This window comes from Brachyistius frenatus, unplaced genomic scaffold (genome assembly GCF_029030835.1).
Source record: "Brachyistius frenatus isolate BFR_SWC_R1_liver_20210118 unplaced genomic scaffold, ASM2903083v1 Contig_337, whole genome shotgun sequence".
NCBI classification, from domain to species: domain Eukaryota; kingdom Metazoa; phylum Chordata; class Actinopteri; family Embiotocidae; genus Brachyistius; species Brachyistius frenatus.
The window spans coordinates 168,228-190,953 of record NW_027210936.1 but is presented as its reverse complement, the minus strand read 5'-3'; the positions used below and the strand labels follow the sequence as shown (position 1 = coordinate 190,953).

The 22,726-nt window shown below is 41.7% G+C and overlaps 1 protein-coding gene across 1 annotated transcript in view; it reads right to left on the bottom strand.

Moving 5' to 3' along the window:
- Window positions 1–5,484: 5,484 nt before the first annotated feature.
- LOC138635895 (glypican-1-like) overlaps window positions 5,485–22,726 on the bottom strand; it is a 67,839-nt gene continuing 50,597 nt past the window's right edge. The window contains exons 5-12 of the mRNA XM_069723603.1: window positions 20,712–20,939; window positions 20,325–20,488; window positions 12,797–12,962; window positions 12,413–12,543; window positions 10,484–10,612; window positions 10,014–10,147; window positions 9,523–9,698; window positions 5,485–9,099 (exon numbers count right to left, since the gene is read on the bottom strand). Of these exons, the coding sequence (XP_069579704.1) occupies window positions 8,894–9,099; window positions 9,523–9,698; window positions 10,014–10,147; window positions 10,484–10,612; window positions 12,413–12,543; window positions 12,797–12,962; window positions 20,325–20,488; window positions 20,712–20,939 (1,334 nt within the window). The 3' untranslated portion in view covers window positions 5,485–8,893. The remainder of the gene's footprint in view (window positions 9,100–9,522; window positions 9,699–10,013; window positions 10,148–10,483; window positions 10,613–12,412; window positions 12,544–12,796; window positions 12,963–20,324; window positions 20,489–20,711; window positions 20,940–22,726) is intronic.

The window sequence follows — 22,726 nt, the reverse complement described above, 5'->3', positions numbered from 1 at the left end:
ATTTGTGTTAATTATATGTTTGTGTTTTTCTTTTTTCTTTTTTTCTTGTGCACTCAGCATGAGGAAGGCATGCTGTTGGTAGATCACTGCCATTTCCCAGCACTAAGAACATATCCTGTGGCGCCATACAACACTTGATTTACTGCTTAGCTGAGCCATATGGTGAGGACACAGCGCCATCTAATGACCAAGATATGACACTGCAGTAAAAGGATTTCCCTTAATCAGACAGAGAGAGGAATTTAACAGGCTGATTCTCATGGAACAAACCCAAAATCATTTTTGGGACTCTGAGCTACAACCTGTGAAAGCAAACAGATTGATATGAAAATTAATCACAATGTATATAGAAAAAGCAAAGTTTTCTTTATAAAATGTGTAGATGTCATGATGTTTCTTATTGGCCTACTTGGTCACACATTGACTTTTCTTTTTTTTTATCTTGACTTGTTTCTTCAAGATCAAATATTCATGATTCAAAAGAGTTCATTGTTTGTCACATAGTGACATAAATATTTCTTTGATGCAGCTTAATCAAAGGCAAAGAGGCAGAATCAACAGAACAGGATCCTAAAACCAAGAGCATGTTGTTTTATTCATGGGAATACATTATTGTGTTTATTTATTTAGGGCTGACGGGGTGAACTCTATTTCAAAGGGGCTCTTACTTGAAGTGGTACATTATGGCTCAATGGCAGTAGCGGGAGGAACTGGTGGTGGGTTTGATGCCGTTCGGGATGATCCAAGGCATCCAGACATGTTCAAAGATGCTGGGCAAATATTTTTTAAATTAAAAAAATGTAATCACTGGATACAAGGTGTCTCTTATATATATCACTTAGTCCATTCTACGTGTTTGTACAATGCAGGCTTCATGTTTCCACATTACACTCTGGGAAGTTATCAATTGGACCAGGACTGGCTTCCACAACTCATGATGTCACAAAACCTGGTATAAACTCAAATTTCCGGTGAGCGCAGAGATACTTTTTCAGCCTTCTAGTTTTAAACTCTGATTATCCAACGGGGTCCAAAAGTCTGAGACCACCAGTGAAGACACTTATATTTTGCATTTGTTTTGAATTTAATACAGAATTTTTCATTCCAAATGATATCAAATTGACAGTTTGAGAGTGAGGAGATGGATCTCTGAAAAATGTCCATGTATTTCAGAATACGTTTTTCTTTTCTTTAAATGTACCTATTTAATGAGCGCATTCACTCAAGCTAGCATATACAGAGTCCACCATGTTACCCCAGGATAATATTATAACGATATCATAGCTTCTTGTGATGTCAGGAATGTTTTGTCTTTCCTTTTCAAGTGTCCGTCTCTCTTGTTCACTTCTTATGCTCTCGTTATTTGCTAATCTTGCATACAATTTTTCTGTGTGTCTATTCTGAATCGTTTACCAAGGAATCATTGCTGTTTCTGCCCACTACATGTAGATGTCACCAGTAAATATGTGACTGACTCATTCTTTGGATAGTAGCTACACAATTTGGTTTTAGCAGGTCTCTGTTTTGGTGCCTCCTTCAACAATTTTATTTTAAACTGTATTTTTTTTTTTTTTATGTAGTGACTGGTTGTTTAATGAAATTAAGGTGTTAATGGCCAGTGTATAACATATTTTGAGCAGAGTAGAATTTTTTTTTTTTTTAATTTTTCTTTTTTTTTTACCGGAAATACAGGACGTCACTGTTCGGGCAGCTTCTCACAGGTGTCTCACAAATAGGTTGTACATCCGGTGCAGGTCAACCTCACTTGCTGTTTTGACAGAACAATTGGAGTTTGGGATTACTTATATCGATCCGCAAACGAGAGAGAGAGAGAGAGAGAGAGAGAGAGAGAGAGAGGAACCAGTGGTGAGGAGAAAACAGACCAAAACGTTTGGTTTTATGAACTAAGGCGAGGCAGTAACATCATTAACTTAAGACATTACGCTAATTGGGTCACGCTTTGTTTGCAAAAGTCCGCGGGAGAGCCAGCGAGATCTTGGGAGGTGTCTCCACTTCACGGATAAAACTGTTTCACGTCGGCCACACCGGGAAGAGGATGGTAGCGCAAACCCAAAACCGATACTGGAGCCAGCAGCTAACCGACCCATAAACACGCTCGGAAACGGGACAAGAAATGGCGCTCAACCCCGACAGTTCCTCCGGTGGTGGGTGTCACCGTCCGTCTACAGTACTGAGGCTTGTAAGTATGCGATGACTGACTAAAACTTTAAACAAAACAAAAAAACACATTTATTTGAAGTTTCCGAGCTTCCACGCTAAGTAAGTATGAGTAAATACAGTAAATCTAAAAAGGAAGCTAAGGTTTCCCAGTAAATGGTATTGTGCGCTGCCAGCTGCCGCAGTGTGCTGATCTGTGATTGGGCGTGCTGCACCGCGTGGTAAACGAGCGCCACTGTTTCCGTATTTTTCTGGCATCATCCTTCACTGGAAATGCATCCACAGATTGGCACATCCCTTTTTTTTTTTCTTTTTTTTTTTTAGAGCCACACATTTCTCGAGAGACTCGCACGTACTGCGTTGTATCTTGATGTATTCTCTCCTGTGTAGATTTGACACATGACTCTGGGAGAGGAAAAAAAAAAAAACTGCATGAAACTCTCTGAGAGTCTTTGTTGTGGCTGCATTTCCTTTTCTTTGTGGTGGCTTCCATCATGTTCTGCAGAAATCTGCATTGCTTGTGACTTTGCGGTGACTGGCGATGTTCCCCATTGGGTGTGTTTGCAGCAAAGTCGGTGGCAGGTTATCCTCCACTTGACCCAAGTATGTGCTGTTAGATTGATATCAAACACAGCCCCATGATAGCAACCTGCCCTACTTTCTTTACAGCCTTCGGAAGAAAAAAAAAATGCCAGAATTTAGAAAAGCGTCTCTCCTGCAGTGTTGACTTTTGAAAACTATAGCCATTTTGGGACATTGTCTCAATATGTGGGACGCAGGACACGGGATACAAATGCAGTGCAGTCCCGCATGAATTATGGCCACTGGTCACCCCATGGACGGTGTGGGTTATGCTTGCTATGTTAGCTGTGGTATGACGTAGTATGAGCATGTTGCATTGACGTTGTGGTCTGACAACTTGATGGAAACAGTGTGGAAAAAGTTTTTTTTGTGTGCTTTTTGTTCGGCTCTTATTGGTTCCCAAGTATATGCACGTGTACAAAAATACAGCTGCAAGATAGTATATCTGAAAAGGAAACAGTGACCCTTACTGGTGACAAGTAGTTTCATAAATCAGGGGAGAATTGATCTTTTTTTTTTTTTACTTTGTTTTAGTAAACAGTTTGCGTCTTGGCATCATAACGGGTAGTTTGATGACTGCAAATCACTCAGAGGGGTGCAGATGCTTTCTACCATCATTCATAACCCATGGCTGGGTTATATACTATGTTCAGTGACTTCATATTATTGTTGCTCCCATGAGGTAAAGACATATTTTTCCTCTCAATGGTTGATCACGTTCGTCTGGAATTGTATGATGTTACTGTAAGATAGTATTAGATGGGAACAGCTGAGGTCCAGATCAGTCTGGTAAAAAACCTTGCATTTTTAAGGGTCTAGTTTTTACTTAAACTGTAACAAAACCTTTTGTCCACTAGGTGGCAGTGTGTACATTTGTACTGTCCAATCTGTGTTAACTCTGTATCGGTATCTGTGTGTGTGCGCGTTAACGTGTAGTTAGACTCATCTCATATTCAGTCATCTGACAGAAGCAATGAGGTGAAGCCCTTGATCTCAAATATATGTACTGATGTAAAAACTTACATAACAACTCAGACCCGCTAGATATCAGAAGGATTCAAAGAGAGAAAAAGAGAGACGGCAGGAGGCTTTAGTTAGATTGCAAGGCAGATCAAAGCGAGACAGTAGGTGAGAGAGTATGTCTAATAAGCCAAAAGGCAAAATGACACGGCATACATTTTAGCGCATGTAGAAAAAAATTAGAGGGAGACCAGACTGCCTCTGGGTGTCTTTGGCTGAGTGTCCTGATTTGACATAAATGTGAAACATTACAGAGGATTTTTCTAGGTGAATTTGTAGCATTTTTTTGGAGTGAAAACCTGCATGTTTTACTTATAATTCAAAGATAACAGCTCTGAAATATATATTTTTTTAAAGCATTCACTTTCTGTAACGTAGCATCAGGAGATTTATGTTTACTGTGGCATCTGCTGGCAGGAGAGAATAAGATAGAAAGCCAATTTTCTCAACCACTCCAGGCATTACATTTCTTTGAACTAATTCATCTACCAAGTGAGTTGCTTGCATACTGAAATGTAAACGTTTTCAAAATTCCATGGTTTGCTACCCTTTTATCAGTGCACTTCTGAAAAACAACGTAATAATTGAATAGGTTTCGTGTGATCTTAAATCCACAGGCGTGGCCTGGCAGCTTACGGTAAGTCACGATAGAGCCTCAAGGCAAAGGGAGGTGTATTGAGTTGAGGACATTTTATTGACAAGTGTTTTGCCCTGTTGAGTTGATATTTCAAATACGGAGACCATGTCAGGTTGTGAAGCAGTCACTCATGAAAGTGCTGTGAAGCAAAGGGCAAGCTCAAAGCCAAAAGGCTGAGAATAACCCGCGTGTATGTGCACAGCTGTGTGTGCTGTGTGTGAGGGAGAAGGTAAAAAGGTTCAGACACAATCAATAGCTGAGAATGTGAAGGCGTCTGCTTGTATGTGTGTACGGAGGAGGGAAGAGGACCGCAGAAAGGTGACTAATAATTTCAGCACAGTTAAATGTACCCATTCACAGAAAATTACATTGACTCCATGTACATTTTTTGGGCATTGCTCAACACTTAAGATGTATTTAAATAATGCAGCCCCGCCCTGATAGACAGTTCTCCCGTTTATCCAGTTTCACTCCTATAATTCCTAACCTTAAGTGCACGGAAACATTGCAGCGCTGCACTAAGTCCCAACCTCGCATACATATTTGAAGCACTTTGTATGTAACATAGCTGGATGTGAAGGGTAGCTTTTTTTTTTCTTTTTTTTTCTTGTTTCTCTCTCCCATAGGATCATGGTCAAGTACACCTTGTTAAAACCATCATGAGAGGGGATGATCATTTCATTGTCTACGCAGAAACAAGACAAAGCACTTAGTGTGCTCTAAAGATGTGGTAGCTTTTCCTGTGTGGCAACACTAGACAGCAGCTGTCACCTCTGACATCATCACTGGAACACACTGGCCCTTTTCAGGTGGGAGCGTGCCCCACTGCGCTCCGAGAAAACAACCCGGGCAGATGGCTCGGTCAAGTTGAAGAAGACCAGACACTTTCTTTTCATAAGAAACTTAGACACCGTGTCTATGATTGTTGTTTGTGCTGCTGGTTTGTGAATATAGCTTAAAACCTTAAGACCTACCATATGTGAGTATGGAAGAATTGTTGTTCTTATTTTCTCTGTAAGACGCAGTCACACAAACACACCCACCATTAAAGAAGCAGGACACAAAAATGTTGAAAATCTTACAATGTATATAATTGACACAAGATTTCAGGTACAACAGCAAATGAGACATTTTAGATATTTTCAACCTCTTTCTGGCATCTATCTTCACCATAAGAACAAACTCTCCATAGATTTGCTATAACAATGAAACCAAAGTAAATTAAAACAAGAAAAATAAAAGTACTATTTTTTTTTTCCTCATAAATTGGCACCTTTCAGAAATGTCTCCCATTCTCAACTCGGTGTAAATAAAAAAGCAGTTTTTCTTATGGTTGGATAATCAGCTTTGCATCTTTGCCCCCTGCCAAAACAAATGAAGGCAGGATTGAGGCTTATACACTGATCTGAGGTCAGCGCTATGGACAATCCTTTCTCCTTCTTTCAATCACACTCGGGGGCTTTTTGTTTACACCGCTTCACCACAGTCAAACAGGAGACATCTTGCTGGGCCATATCTATCTGCATACACACATCCCCAATCAATAGTCGTTTCTGGAAGTTGTTGACTCGCGTATTGATCGACCATCTTGTGATGTCTTTGTGCAGACAATGCCATTTATTGGCCTCATAAAAGTGCAGGTTTTATAAAAGGGAGGGGGAAGGGGGGGGACTTTGAACAACAAATTAATGAGATCAAAAAGTGAAGGAGGAGTGGATGGAGGTGGGGTTGTGCAAATTTCAGCCGATGACATTGTGAGGCAGTCATTGAAACTGAAGTTGTGAGTCTAAAGTCGTAGGTCATCTTTGAACTGGAATGTCACCATCACAGTTAGAGCAATTTCTTATTATTTACAGGGCTGCACGTGTACTTTTCACATTCAAATTCAGATGTTACTAAAGGGTCACCAAAAGAGGACCCACGTGGTGCGTGGCTGCTAATTGTTCTTTGCTAAAATGTGTCTTTTTTTTTTAATTATTTTTTTAAATTTTTTTTATTCCCACCGGAACAACTAATATCATAATATCTCTCTCTTTGAATCTCAAAATTGACCCTAAAGTGTCAAAGGCAGTCACAGGCAGATTTCTTAACCAGGGACGAACAGAAAGACACACGCGAACACACATACTCACGGCAACAAATCATTCATTTAACATAGCATATCAAAAAAGAAAGTACCATCAAAATAACCTCGCCCATTTTCAAAGCAGTAACTAACCGGGTTTCTGACAGATGTACATCTCACACGTTGACAGAGCCTGTAACTATCTAAATGGATTCGCAATCTTATCAACTGTCTCGGTGCATAAAGATTATTTCTCACAACATGAATTATAGTGGATTGTCCCAGTGTGCAGCTGAAGCTATCGTGTACTTTAAAAAGCATGTCCATTTGAGTCCTCCTTATTTCATCTCGGTCACATGTAATTCTGACAGCAGACACCGTCAATACAGATTGTGAGTTATTGCAGTTGTAGGTTGAAAATACTATTTTAGAAAAATGAGCTATATTAATCTCCCATTGCTGTCAGTTTAGTAGCACTCTGTCATATAATATTAGTCCAATACATTTGAATAGATTTCATTTCTGTGCTATCCAAACAAGATTTATAAAGGCTCTATCGTCCGTCCCTCTTGCTCTGTCGACCGAAGACACATTCACACACAAACTTTGACCTAAACACACATGCAAGCATCGTCCCATCATCCTGCATACAGCATTCCCAAAATGAGAGCTTTGACATTTCTTTGAATTAAAACGTGATACGTGTTTTCTCCCTCGCGAGCACCTCATCAGGAAAAGCCTTACACCGTGTTCCCATAACATTCCCAGTAAGGTTGACACATAATGAAGCACTGCGTCATTGTCGTATTGCCTTGCCATCATGTAGATGCACAAGGAACGTTTTAAAGGTCATTATAACTGATGAGCGGGGAAAAGGGTAGAGGGAGTTGTTGTGGGAAGAAAGAGGCACTGATATAGAAAAGTTGCAGAAAAAATGAAAGGCAGGTATGGATACTCTGACAGATGATGAAGGAAATAAAGAATAGGAGCATACAATGATCTGGCCATTATAAAATTTTGGTACCTAATTGGCTATTTTTTTTTATCTAGAAAACAACAAGGAAGCAATCAAAAATATGTACACTGTTTTGTTTGCCATAGAAATAGTAGTACTTTTCAAAGACGTGCACGGTGTGACTTTACAGAATACAGACCATCGCTGCAGTTATACAAAAAAAAACGGTGACACTGCTATTACGATGTTAATCACAGGAACACTGGGCCTTTGCAGGGAACACACACAGTTATGCATATTATATTTTTGTCTGCTGTGAACCTAAAAGGAATACCGAAAAAGAAAAGCAGCAGAACAGCAGTGTTTCTGCCTCCGTGTACATTTCTGCTCTGCTACAAGTTTCATGGATCATGAACCATCAGCTCTTTGCTGCGAGGGCGATCTTAAACCAACACCTCCGTTCCACGTACAGTGCTCTACAGTGGGAGCATGCTGTTATTTGAGCCCGGGCCTTTGCTTACACCAGAATCTCGCGCTGATGCTACACTACGCCAGCAGGGTCTGGAGAGAGAGGGAGGTCCGCCTCGGCAGTGGGGTGGGTGTGGGGGGGTGGGAGGGTGTGTGTGGTGGATAAGTGGATGGATGGATGGAGCGACGGACAGGCCACCGTACTCCTACATTACACGATCATGTCAGTGTGAATGTGATCACGGCTATTATTACAGCTTGCATGATGAAGTGGCAAAAAGTGCTGACGCCGAGTGCGCTCATCCTCGCTGCGAGAGAGTGTGCAAGTTGAATGATATCGTGAGGCCTAATGCATTAAGAGGTCTGGTGGGTCATGCTGTCCAGATTATCCTCCTCTTTTTTTTTTTTTTTTAAAGTCATCAGCACTGCAATTCGTTTCCGTTGGTGGTTTGAGAAATTGTATTGTATAAATATTGATTAAACCTTTTCTGGGGTCTATTGACAATTATTAATAAATAAATAAGTCTACTGAACCTAAGTGGAATAAAGACATGTATCCGAGTGCCACTGCAATGCTCCAGTCTCCCTCTCCCTGTGGTGTCAACACCAACATACTGTTAGCAACTTAGTCTTCCACGTCTTAGGTGCAGATATAATGTCAGAGAATCCAAACACCAGAAACAAAACATTAGAAGATGCAAAAAGACCAGCTCTAATGGTGTCATAATATAGCAAGAAATAAAAGACAAGAGCAGAACAAAAACATTTATGAATACTCATAATTCCATTTTGTTCTAATTCAAAACCAAAGGAAGTCCACCCAAGTGATTTTTTTTTTGTGTGTGTTGTTGTTGTTGTTGTTGTTTCCTTTAACTTGTATAGTTTTGGCAAAGTAACTAACCCCCAACTTTTTTCCTCCCTCCCCTTTGAAACGCTCCCCAACCCCCGTGTCCCAATCTCAGTCCCAGTCGGTAGATTCCCCCGGCAATTATCGCCGAAGCAGTAGAATGAGCAGTGAAAGCAGGTAAATGGTGACGGAGGGGAGGTTCTGCACAGCGGAGGCTTTCACCTTCTTGTTTTCTGGAGGGTAGGGATACAGTATGGGTCGCTCAGTCACAGGGACAACAAGGCGCGGGCCCCGGGAACACGTATCATCTGTGCACGCGCCACTTCCTGAACCGCTGACATCGTCACCTATGGACAGAGGGTGAGGACATGAACTTTAACTTACAACATGCATCCGATTTATTAATGGTGTACAAACGGTACGGTATTTGCTTAACTACCAGCTACAAATATGAGGATGACCACGAAAAAGATGGCAATCAGCATCACTTAAATCAGCGGTAGAAAAGGCGATCTTAGTTCCTCAAAAGGTACTCACATTTTGGCAAAGTGTTTTTATACCTTCATCTTAACTCTAAACATATTCTTTTTGGTATACTTGAGTTTGTAAAAAGTAAGACAGATGTGAACTGCCTCGTCTGATAAGTAGAAATAGACTTGTGTACTCCCTTTAACTTGTTTAGAAATTGTAATCATCAGTCAATCATCTGAGATGAAGTTTGTTGTGAATGGTCTGTTGAAACTTGAGCTTCTGATGATAAAATCACTCACTGGTGTCCTGAAAGTCCACATCCTGGCCATTAAGAGCATTCTTCAGGCGGTGAGTCATGATCTTCAGCTGCATTATTTGTTGGCGTATTGTCATGTCTGGTTTGGTGATGTCGATTTCCACCTCAGGGTTGTTGATCTGACTGGCTAGGCCATCACCAATCACCTCGGGAAGGTACCTGGCTCACAGGAACAGTTGTTTAACCAGTGAAAACACTCACAATTTTGTATTACTTCATTCCCGTTAAAGGCCACAGTGGCAACTGTTTAGCAAGAGGTGGATGTGTAGATAGTGGCACATTGAATTTCCTTTATTATCCAGAGTCAGTTTCTTTATAGACATCATCATTAGCAAACAAGTGATGGACAAAATCAAATATCACAACATATTTAATACCTCAATATCTTCTTTAAACATTTTCTCAGTAAAGCTTTAATGTAAAGATTCACAACAATACAACGCGTCCTTTATATATTCCTTTTATATTGCCTACCTTGCACGGTTCATGCCATTCCAACACTTGTCCTCGGCCCCTGTTCCAGTGGCCACTCTGTCACTGCAGAGAATACCCGGGAGAGAAACCCAGTATGGCTGCATGTCCCTCAGTCTCATGGTTACATCGGAAACCTGAGGCAGAGTTAACAAAAGCACATTCGTGAGCTTTTATATTTCGCCCAAAACCACAGCACGATGGCAGAAAGAGGAGTGTAAGAAGAAGTCCTGCTGCTGCCTCAATAACCAACTGCAGTGCTCAGTCACCTGACTCATTCATCCATCCAAGCATTCATTCACCTCTAATCACCCCATAGTTGCCTGTGCAAAGGTGAAATGAACAGCAAAAGTGGTTTAATTGGCCGTGATGAGGAATGGCTCTCCCATCACAAACCAGCACTATGAATGGGATGGATTAGGCTAATCAGAGAGCAATAACACGAAGACAGAATCAGTCGGGTAAATACTAACCAGCTTGTCCATTTTGCTGGAGCTGGCACCCAACCTGTCCTCCACTGTAACCTTCCCTCTGTTTAGGATTTCTTCAACTCCCGTGCTGCTGGTTCCTGCCTCTCTAAGGTTGCCACATGCCTGGAACAACTGGAGAGGGAGAAATAGAAAAAAAAAAAAAAAAACAGAAATGCAGAATGAAAAGATGCAGTTCTAAGACAGTTTAGATTGTATTAGCGGTGGACTTGACGAGACTGAAATCTCAACCGTAAGCCAGCTACATGAGCAAAAATATTTCGCGTTTTACTTAGATCTAAGTGCACTAAAATGTTTAAAAGACAGTCGAGCATTAGTTATTTGTATGCCCTCAAAAGTCAACCACAGCAATGCTTCAGCAAAATGATTCACAAGTCTGAAAGTATTAAATGTCCCTATGGGGCTTACTTTTTATAAATGGTGCCTTGGGAATACAGTAAAACTGCAGTCAATCTGTCATCCAATCTGGCCTGCTTAGAGGAGCCTCAAGCCTTTGAACCTTCACGCATAACTATAAAATAATCCTGCTGTATAAATCAGTGGTGTTGTGTGGTTCACAACAGACTGAATAATGGACATAGCAAATATGGCTTTGACTCAGAGTAGGGCCAGTCCTTTACATATACACACTAAATTTCGACGTCTGCATTTGGTATGTTTTATAGGGAAATCGCGTAACGCAACATATAGCTTTTGACATCAACAGATTATGGAAATAGGAGATAATCTGTCTTCCACTATGATACTCCACTTTGAGCGTTCCGTGCGATCAACACAGCACTTTTCCAGAAAGATGAAGATCAGAAGCTGAAGCTGTCTGTGATTACCACACCGAACCAGGTCAGGGGCAGTTTTATGGCTCACCTCAAGCTAACCAGGCTCTTTAACAGCCGATCAGCACAGACGAAGCTTTGTCTTACCTCTCGCCATCGACTCTGTTTTCCACGTTCACCAAACAACTCAGTCAGTTTTTCATGGCTGCCAGTTGCTTTTTAGGATCATAAAAAACTGTTGCCCAAACACCATTAAACAGTGAAGTAAACGCTTGGCCTACAGGCTCTGTCATGACTCACATCCCCTCATTTGAAATCAGGTATGTAGTGGGTGGATAGGTGTTAATTGTATATACAAAGCAGGGGCAATGGAGTCACACAGTGAGGAGAGACCCAGCCCAAATGTTGTTTTGGATTGAAAGTAGCTTTCCTGCTGGTATTTTACAGGACGGTACAGATTTTCTTTTACTTCCTTACCACTATTTTTTACTGCTTTACTAAATGATATAAAGCGCCTAAAATCAAGGCCAAATCATGTCTCCATAACATAAAATATTCATGACTAAATAAGCAACAATCCGCTTATCTGCTAAATTAATATTGCGCGGGTGAGCTTTGAATAGATTTCATTGAAAGTCAATAGGCAAACAATCTCACAATAGTCACCTCATTATGATGACCTTACATGTTTTTTCCCATGCAGTTCAAAGCACCGAGAAGAGCACAGGCAGAAACATAAACATGGAAATGTCTTGTGAAAAACAAAAAAACCACACAAAAACAACAACATAATGTTGACAGAAAATGTTGTGTCTTGGTTGGACCTCTGATCATTTCACTGGTCTTGACTGAAGTATGACCATAATATTCCAACGATGTTGAGGGTGTGTTGTGTGTTGCAGCTCAGCTTTCTGCTTTGTGTCTTTAAGCAAAATAGAAATTACAAAAACGTTGCCGTTGTAAGTACTGTTCAAATATTATCATTGCATGAATATTGCATATGGTAGTTTTGACATACTTTTAAACATTGCGGTGTTGCTTACAATTTCATTTGGTGTCCTTTCCTATGTGTAGTGAAACGGGTTGTAGTGTTTAAACCTGCAGTTGAAACCTGTGTGTGTGGACCAGTGTGTGTTCTGACCTTGCTGTTGATGGTGGCTATATTCTCCATCATGGTAGACATGGCTTCTGATATGCGATAGGGGAGGGAGAGGACCACGCTGTCCACCCCTGATGGGCCATCCAAGCGGTCAGCCACCTGCATCATTGTTTCTACAAAGACAGGAGCAACGGACAGTGCGAAGAAAGTGTGAAATGATTAATATGTAATGCATCGGTACAACGACTGAGTTTTATTAACATCTTGTGTCGGGTTGAACCATTGAGCTTACTGTGTGTGTGTGTGTGTGTGTGTGTGTGTGTGTGTGTGTGTGTGTGTGTGTGTGTGTGTGTGTGTGTGTGTGTGTGTGTGTGTGTGTGTGTGTGTGTGTGTGTGTGTGTGTGTGTGTGTTTGCTCGCTCCACACCTGCTAGATGCCTCCACTCGGTGTTGAGGTCAGCCTGGTTGGCCAGACAGCCCTTCATGACGTTGCTGCAGTAGTTGACACAAGGTCTAGCGGAGGCCATGCCACGGCAGTGGGGACAGTAAGTCATCCTCATCATGGCCCGCATGCACTCCTGGCTCAGCGGCACCTGGCGAAGGGCACGGACAAAAATAAACACACACCACCTGGATGAAAAGATACTGTTTTGTCAAGCTTTTATGTTCTAAAAGACAAAACTGTAAGCAGAAGTTGATGACACTTTACAAATGGCCACTTTAACTGTTAAAAGTGGAAACCTGATTGTATATTTTACTGCAGTATTAATTTTTGAACAGATGTGAAATTATAAATGTTTTTACCCAGACAATGACAGCGTGGTGGGAGGTCACGTCCCATGGTGACCTTTTTTTTAGTTAGTACCAGACTGTCTTTCAGCACAGTTTCCTTGGAAACATGCGATGAAAAGGCCCTGACATTCATACAAGTATTCTCACTCCCCCACTCTATCCTTCCTGCCTCTTCCAGTTCCCTCTCTCTATCCCACAAGGCTGTTCCCCCAGGAAAGGGCCTTCGTGCGTGAAAAGTGAAACTGGGTTAATACCAGTAAGCTCTGTTCACAAGAGAGTACAGCTATGCATACAAAACCTCAGGAAGTGTGGGGTGTGTGTCAGTGTGAGCGAGAGACAGACACACGGGGAGAGAGAGAGAGATGGAACGAACCCAGCTACGCATACAAAGCTCCTCTAAGCTGACATCTGGGCCAGCCTGATGCTTTTCCTGGAAACTGGTCTTCCAATAGCAAAGTCACAGTTAAAACCAGCTTTTAACAAATATACAGTGAAAATGGGACAACAATCAGGATCAGGTGGGAAAATAAATCCTGCATCCTTTGAACCTTCTTCCGACCTGTCAGGAGTTGAGAGTAGATTCAAGTCTTCTCTGCATAGGTGTGTGTGTGTGTGTGTGTGTGTGTGTGTGTGTGTGTGTGTGTGTGTGTGTGTGTGTGTGTGTGTGTGTGTGTGTGGAGGGGGGGCAGATCATTCTCAAGCTAACCGAGTTCTCTGCCTTCTCCCTAGATAAATATCATCAGTATTAACAAAAGCAGCTGCTCTGTAACTATTGTCATTCACGCTGTGTATATCTTTGTATGCAGTTTGAAGCTATTTTTACATTCTCTTTTGTGATACACACTTTGTGTCATGCTTTAGATATATTGAAATATTGGTGGTAAAGTTTCAAACACCCGTCGGTGTGTTCTGTTTTAAGTCTACTGTATTCATTGACTATTTATGGGTGTATCAACCCAATTTCCCTCCAAGGATCATTAAAATTTCATCAGATATTTGATCCACAGAAGGCAAAAGTAACTTCTTTTGACACTTTCAAGTCTGCATACAATTTTGAACACATAGAAAAATGACATAATAAGCCTAAATTAATAAATGCATCTCCACAAACCCGATCAATCAAATCAGGTAATTATTGTCAGTTGTATGGAGGGCAGCATCAAGTGAAAAGAAATTACACAGAAAAGCAATAACCACATTCCCAGGCTTAATCTCAAGTCATGTGAGACATGAGTCAGATCCTCGTCCCTGCCCTCCTTAGCTCCCCTCCTCCCATCCATACCCTTCCACTCATTAGCCAGGGATGAGTCAGACGATTGCTTTTTTTCGGTGGGAGAGAGAGAAGGGAGTGTGCGGGGATGAATGGGGAGAATGACTGAGAATGAGAGAGGCAGCGCGATGCGAAAAAAAAAAGAGAGAAAAAAGCAGAGATTCACCAGGGGGAGTGAAAAAAAAAACCAATGGTGATGTTAATTAAATTCTTATTAAGGAGAGACAGTCATTAATCGCGTTTCTGTTGCGTCATCCATATAGTATTAATGCTGGGAATCCCAGGCAGGGCAAGAACAGACATGAAACGGCATGCAACTCCTCTGTGGTGCTAATTGGAGGTTGATCTCGACAACTTCCTCTGTAACCTTGGAGCTGTGGCACACCGGGCTCTGGTAATGAGGGTCTTTCAAATTAGAAGCACTAATAAGTAAAGTTGCCACGATACCAAACACCACCTCAAATCCACGATCCTCAATACCAATTGTGATACCACGGCAAAATAATTCACCAATGAATTCAGTGTGTTTCAACTTGAATTAGTTTATTTGAAGGTTTGTGGGAGGGTGGAGGAGTGGGGGGGGGGGGGCATGCAGCTGTACCGGCAGGAGAGCCGCTAGTGCTCTGGCCAGGACAGTTATGCATGATCAGCAGCAGAGCTTCAACAAACAATATATTTTGGCCCGGATTTTCTGATGTTTGGAGTCGATGTTTGTGATCAATAAAGTCAATTTTGGATTTTATTTCACTTACAGTAATCACGCCCCAGCTTCAGTGGAGCACACAGAGAGCAGAGGAGAGATTAAACGGGTGGACAGATATTAAGTAAATAACATCATTTTGTGTTTCTTTCAGGATGGGGCGGGGAGTCCAGACTTGCACAAGTAACAGTGGACCAGTTACTCAACCTGATTTTGTTCTGTTCTCTCGGCACCTTCCGTGCCATAGGAAACAGGCACCGTTGCGTTTTCATACATTTTTTTATTGACTTTGTCCTAAAGTATCTGTTACCTCGACATCCCTACTAATGTCACTTTAAAGCCGTGGATGCCTGCGTTTTATATTTTATGTATTTATTTAATGTCTTGTTTTAAATCGGTAATGTTTTGTTTTTACCGAGTTGTTTTTATACATCTTTTACCTTTGTTCTGCTGCTGAACTGATGAGTTGCCAACTCAATTTCGTTGTATCTTTTTACGATGACAATAAACATCCATAGATCTTGGTCTGCCACTAAGGATTCGTGTCATTATGGCTCAATCTGTTGATTTTTTTTTTTTTTAATTATTGTTTTTTTTTCCTGATATGCAGAAAACAACATAAGAAAATTGTGAAAATACCCATCTCAATCACCCAGCACACAAGGGGATGCCCTGAACTCTTCAGCCAAAAAACAAAACAAGAGAATCAATGGAAAATGAGGAGGAATATTTTGAAAAAAAAAACAAATCTTCACATCAAATTTTTGGACAATTAACTGGTAAGTCCTTCTGTGCTGGAGGTCCCTGTACGAGGACTGGTCTGTATTTGTTACAAAACCACGTGGCACCATTTTTTGAAACTATGCCAAGCGTGACACTTTTCCTGAATGCTTAGTCCTGCGATGACTAAAATTGATGAAGCATTTGTTGTGCTTCATTTCTGGTGCGTCAAATGTGGTCGAGCTGTAGGTGTGAATGTTTAGAACAGGTTCAATAACATTAATGCCACTGAAGCATGTTATTTACTCCCTAATTTACAGTTTTGATTAGGCAGAAGTAAAAGTGCCTAATTTTTTTTTTTTACTGCCGTTTTTCAAATCTCACTCCGGTGTCTTTCTCTCTTTCTCACACTGACACACACAGCCTGGTGATAAGGATTAGGAGACTTATTGTATTTCAAAATTCTCCCAAGTGTCTCATCCACACTGCCTAAATTTGTCCATCATGGCCTTTCAGTTTTGCAGCTGTTACTGAATAAATCTGTGGATGTTTTTTTTACATTTAAAAACTAACCTAGGGCTTAAGCTGTTAAATAACTGACTGACTGACACACACACACACACACACACACACACACACACACACACACACACACACACACACACACACACACACACACACACACACACACACACACACACACACACACACACACTCTCTCACTCTCACTCTGACCTGATTTGAATCCTCTCTATACTGGCCCATCAAGAGATATCAGGAAGAAGTTTTAGTTTTGGAATACTTCCTTTGTGTGACTCTTTGACACGTCTCTTTGATTCCCATACTCGTACTTGTCCTAGTTTCACCTTAACAAAGTGCTCCCCATACCTGTAGCTTCTATGTTGCCCACGGCAATAGAGCCCGAGACATTTCCCTCTTTCTCCCTCTAACTTTCCCTTCAGCTCTCTGCTTGTGTTTCCCCTGTAATTCGTAAAGACATGCGAGCGACCTCTCCCCTTGTGTTACACAGCTAGCTGATCCAGACCTCTTGCCTCCACAGTGAGCCATGCGACGTGTGGCCTATTTCCTCCACTCCCCTACTCGAGGGAATAAGACAGTCCGGAAAAAGTTAAGGGACATATCGACTGGTGCAGAAGGGAGCGAAGCATCGGGGGAAGTAATACTGAACAAGAAAGAAATGACTGCATCCACCTGCTGAGATTTCTTGTTCTGTCTGACAAAACAAATGACACATTTTTGCAATGGAACTTTGTCTCTGCTCTCTGCTTCACTCTTTTCACAGCCTCCATGCAGGAGACTCTTTCATCACCTTTCAGCTCCTATTTTTAATGGCCAATCAAACGAACAGGGATTCATGCCGTCTTCGAAACACAGACTTCTGTGGGAGATATTTTTCAGCACACACATCCACACAGAGAACATTTTCTCTATTCCTGCTTTGCACTCCAGCTATGCAGTACTCCGGTGAGCGGCATGCAATATACATCTTTAGTCACAGGCCTCTTTAAGAGGAAATACACAGCTATAAATAGGAGAGGTTGTCTCATTACGGCCCAAACAATCGAAGATAGAATTTCAATGAAAGGGAGAGGAAAGCTAAGATACAAATGAATAAGCTATTCACACTAAAAATGAGACAGAGGACAGCACAGAGTACAGAAATATCAACACAAATAATGGAGTACAAATTACTGGGCAAAGCATAAAAGACTGAGACATAAAGAGAGGAACAAGAGAAAATGCTTCTTTTTTTTCTTTTTTTTCCCACCGTCTCATTTGTTCCCATCACAGCACAGTGCTGCTTCAGTCTGCACAAGTACGGCACAATTGTATCTGTGTGCTGGGGAAGACGACAAATTAGGAATGCGAAATACAAAATTTGGTTGAAGTCTACTTCCTCCAGTCAAATTGCATCAAACAGGCCTCGACTTGGATGACTAAAAGACAAATTTGACATCCCGTCTTTTTGCCCGGTTCAATGGAGCCTAACTTGGGAATGGTCTTTAACAGAGATTGACCAACTGTGCTCATAGTGACTATTCTCGTAATACGGTGTGCGCTTGCCTTCCCTAAATAGGACAGAAGGCAGTCCATGACCTCATTCAGAATGCAGCAGCTCCAATGCCCAAGCATTAGCACTGGGATGTCATACTGTAATTTTGTAAAAGCTGTGCTAATATTTTACACATTTTCCCCAGCCACCTCCATTTAATGAACACATCGCTCACTGTCCTTCAGCAGCAACAAAATGGTCAGGAAATGTGTATTGCGAGGGGAGTAACACCAGAGAAGTAGGGACATGTGCATCACCGCTGGAGGGAAGTAATGGCATGATGAAGTGTGTGTGTGTGTGTGTGTTTCTGTACCTTAAGCACTGGTTTATATGTGTAGTCCAGTGTGTATGCTTATCAAATCAGCATCTTGGTGGAGATCTCAAAGCAGGTCTCGAATCATAAACAGCCATTTCAACATGTGTTATGATAATTCTGATCCTCGCTACCCTGCTTGCTTGCTTGGAGACTGTCATGCCTCTGGCTATGTTAGCTGAATGGGTCCCTTAGTCCCAGGTCAGACTATTTTAGTTTGTCATTGTCATAATGTGTCTTGATATTCACCTACTAACTGTAATGCCAGACTAGCTGCCTACGACTAGTCCTGATTTTATTCCCCCGAGGCGGACGGATGCGCGAGACTTTGCTGCATGCAGGTACTTAATTCAAGCTTCCTCGGGTCTCGTTGTGTAGGTGTTGAGACGTTGCACTTATTTTCTGGGCCAAAGAGAAACGGAGAGAGATAAACAACGCCAGGTTGTCTCACTCGTTGTTAGCAAACAGTACAGTAAGTGCCACCCACGGTGCCAGCGAGACCACATACATCAGAGTAAAAGGGATGAAGCTCATAAATAATTTTTTTTGGACATGCATCCAAATGAGAGGCCTCGCAGTTAAAATCGCAGTCGCAGCTAAACAATTAATTTTTTTCTCTCGTCTTCTTCTTTTCGCGATTATACACGGCATGACCTTGTAATAGCTCATCAAGGAAATAATTGTAATATTCATATCTGGCGCAGCATCTGTTTTCTCCAAGCGTGTGGGTAAATCTCACGGGGCCCTCGGCTCTCCCCACTCTCCTCGCCCCGAGTCTGACGGGGAGATATTTTTCACAGGGGGCATCAGTGCTGGCCACCTCCCTGAAATGATTTCTCAGTCTTGCTCTGATCTTAACCTTACTCTTGTCTTATACACAGAGGGGACCATTTCTCTTGGGAGATATTAACCATCCCCGTAGCCTGGGGGGACATTTTTCAGCGTGGAGCTGACATTAACTGTTGTTGCAGGGGCTGATTGTCTGAGCCGCAGGCTATACTTTATGGAGCCTCTCGTTTCTACCAGCATTGATCTGCCACTGCTTTATACTAAGCGCATGAACTGGTAAAAAACAGGCCTGTGCGTATCTGTGTGTTGAGGTGTTCACATCATGAGGAGGAATGGTGATCACAAAGGACAGATGAATACATAACCCGGTAGCACAAGAATACCAATGAACATGCAGAAGGGCGCATGGAATATTAGCTTTGCAACAGATCAGGCACCAGAAATAGATCAGCACATACTCATCCTCCACTGGCTCCCAAAACACCACGAGCATTTAAAGTGCTCTCTATAGGACCAACGCGTCCTCGCAGCTAAACGACAGAATGGGTCATTTTACTAAAGATATACCTGTACTTTTGTTGCCTTAACAATAGTTATTACGTGGTTACGGTTATGAAACGCTCAAAGCTTGATTGGTTTAAGGCACAAAAACGACTTGGTTAGGCTTAAGAACAGATCATGGTTTGGATTAGAGTAACTACGTTATTTACGTAAGCTTTGTTTTGCTTGGGCTGCACAATTAATCGTGTTCAAATTGTGATCTTAATTCAAGCATCTATGCAATCTGATTTCTAAATGACAGTGATTCTGCTGCACTTCCATTTGGACATCAGCTGCATCAAAACAAGCGCTCCAACTTTCCATGGTTCTCTTAAGTTCAACAAATAAAAAAAAATTGCAAAGATTAGAACTAAAATATTTCTGTGACGTGTAGCATGATTATTATCACGGGAATGTATTGAATCAAGCGTTTTCGATCGCAACAATCACAAAAAAACGCCGCAAACTCCTGGAGGGACGGTCTCTTTCTACTCCGTCACTTCCCCTGTTGCCGCCATCATAATTTCTACGACCGCTACAGGTCACAAACAAACAAACAAAAAAAAGGTTGTCTAAACACCCTTCAACGATTGACCAGTTTTTGGTGTGAGGACAGGCTGGAAGAAATACAGTTAGTCGCTATTTCAAAATTTCAATTAAAATCCCCAGAGTGCAAAGTAAAAAAAACAACAACTGGACTTCACATTTAAGTAAAAAAAAAAAAAAGCTTAAGTATGGGCAAGAAGAGAGGTTTTACCTGGGAAACTTTGCGCACCACCTCCCCGCTGATCACCAGTCCCTGAACAAACGAGCGTGCTGCCACAAACGCGCGCGTAACCATCATCTTCACTGCACGGGGTGTGTCTCCGAAAGGCCGCAGTGTCTCTATCTGCTTAGACACACACTCCAGGTAGTCCTCACCTGTAATCAGCAGACACATTCATGAACAGAATAATAACGCATCTGAAGATTTTGCTTTCATAGAATATAAAGAAATCACGAAATCTTTACAATGTGAAAATATTTTTCTTTACGTTGCGGCCGAGAAAAAAAACGTTCAGCGATCAACCAGTAGTCATGCACCATTTGGCCGTGAATTGGCGCTCGGTTGTTATTTCACGTTTTACAAATGAGGTAAATGTACCTATGAAATATTGCTTGTTTGCCTGGTAGAAGAGCTTCTCCAGCAGCCGGGCCCAGAACTCGTTGAGCACCTCCTCCAGGTTGACATTGGAGCCTCGGTAGTAGTGCCTCAAATCCGTGTACAGGTCAGAGAAGACCTGGGAATTAAGGGAGTACAGAAGGCCCCACGTTGGAATGAACGTCTCCTGTAAGCTGATCGCGGAGCGGTTCAGCAACTCCAGGAGGTAACCTAAAAACAAATTTCAATGTTAACAGTTTAAAAGCACAAGGAAGTGCATTTAACTCATATTGACATGGTCATCAGCTCCACTCTGTGTGCTGTGATTTTGTTTTGTGAATTTTATTAGTTGACGGCCTCACGCTATCGTCTTGTGCTTCGCAATACAAACCTTAATGCGAAATGAGAAAAAAAAAACAAAAAAACAAGCTGTGTCAGCGTTTCGGAGCCATAAAGCTGTTTGTAATATTTCCATATGATTATTACACCATTTCATGCTGTAAAAAACTGCACTCTTCTACAAAAAAAAGTAAGTTATTTCTACACTCTCATCTTATTCTTCAGCTGCTTTGGGGCTTCATACCAACACTGCCTCATACTGTCAGTGAACCTAAAGCTGAAGTATGTGAGGGTGTGCCTCGGGGGGGATGTCAGAAAATTGACAGCGCTTCAGGGTGCAGTATACACTGGTCCAAGTGAGGATTTACAGATATAGATTATAGGCATTTGCAAGCAGGTAAACCGACAGGCAGGCTGTTGGTCTGGGAGAAAAACAGAATGATTGAGACATGCACAAACAAAACAAAAAGCAGATGGAAACAGCCGAAGAAGAGCACACATCCAAACCCTTGACTAATCTTCTAAATGTTTCATCAAAACTATTTACTCGTTTGAGGAGAATATGTATATTGCATATGGCAATCCAGTCCAATACAACTGATATTTAATGCAAGGCTGTTGCATTGAATAGCATTAGCTCATTTAACTGTAGTTCCTGCGACATGGCTGAGTTTTTGTTGAGGTTCTGCATACATTTTCAGTGTTTTCATAAATTCTAGATTTTCTGTGGCCAATGGCAAAAATATTTCTACACCCATTTTGTGTGTAAACATATATTATAAATGAGGCCCCTGTTCTGCCAAGATTATGACAGCAAAAAGTTCAGCATGACAGCAATGTGCCTCGACCATCCATCCATTCAGGACAACACTTACACTGCATTTCCACATACAAAATGGGTTCAAACCTGGTTTGTGTGTGTGTGTGTGCGCGTGTGTGTGTGTGTGTGTGTGTGTGTGTGTGTGTGTGTGTGTGTGTGTGTGTGTGTGCGCGTCGTGCGTGCGTGTCTGAGTGAGTGAGTGTATTGCAGGGGGATGGAAGTTATAGTCTGCAGCAGTGATTACTTTGTAGGTGACTTATCTTCACCAGCCACCACCTAAAATCGGGAGGAGATGCACAGGGGAGACCCTTCCTGGGGTTATCTTATTCCCCTAACAAAGCGGTTTTTAAAAACATCACCGCAAACACACACACCCACACCCACCACCTTTCATATTTAAACCAACTAAAAGTGTGCCCCGTCTCCTAGCAGTTCCACTCATGCCGACATCGGGTAAAAGCAAATTTTCAGTAGCAAAACTATAACACTCACATGCACAGGGCCTGAAGACGACCACAGCACTTGGAGTTACATAACATGTTAATATGCTAAGTTTCATCCTGACCCATCTGCGTTGCATTATCTAAGCTGTGGCCTTGTCGGATGTTGTATCTCTGTCCTGCTTTCCCACTCATTAATAAACACTAGCTGACTTGCTTTACAGATTATTTGCTGCTCTCTTTGGGCATTTTCCCTGTCAACTCTCATCGGAGCTGTAAATTTGAAAAGATGTATTTAGCGTTGAGTCTTAGCAGAAACGTGCTCCCGTGAAGACATTTTTAACTCCACTGGCAGACAAGTAGCCTGAAGCGGCATTTTATAATCTTACATTCGCTACATTTGATGGTCATTCTGTACT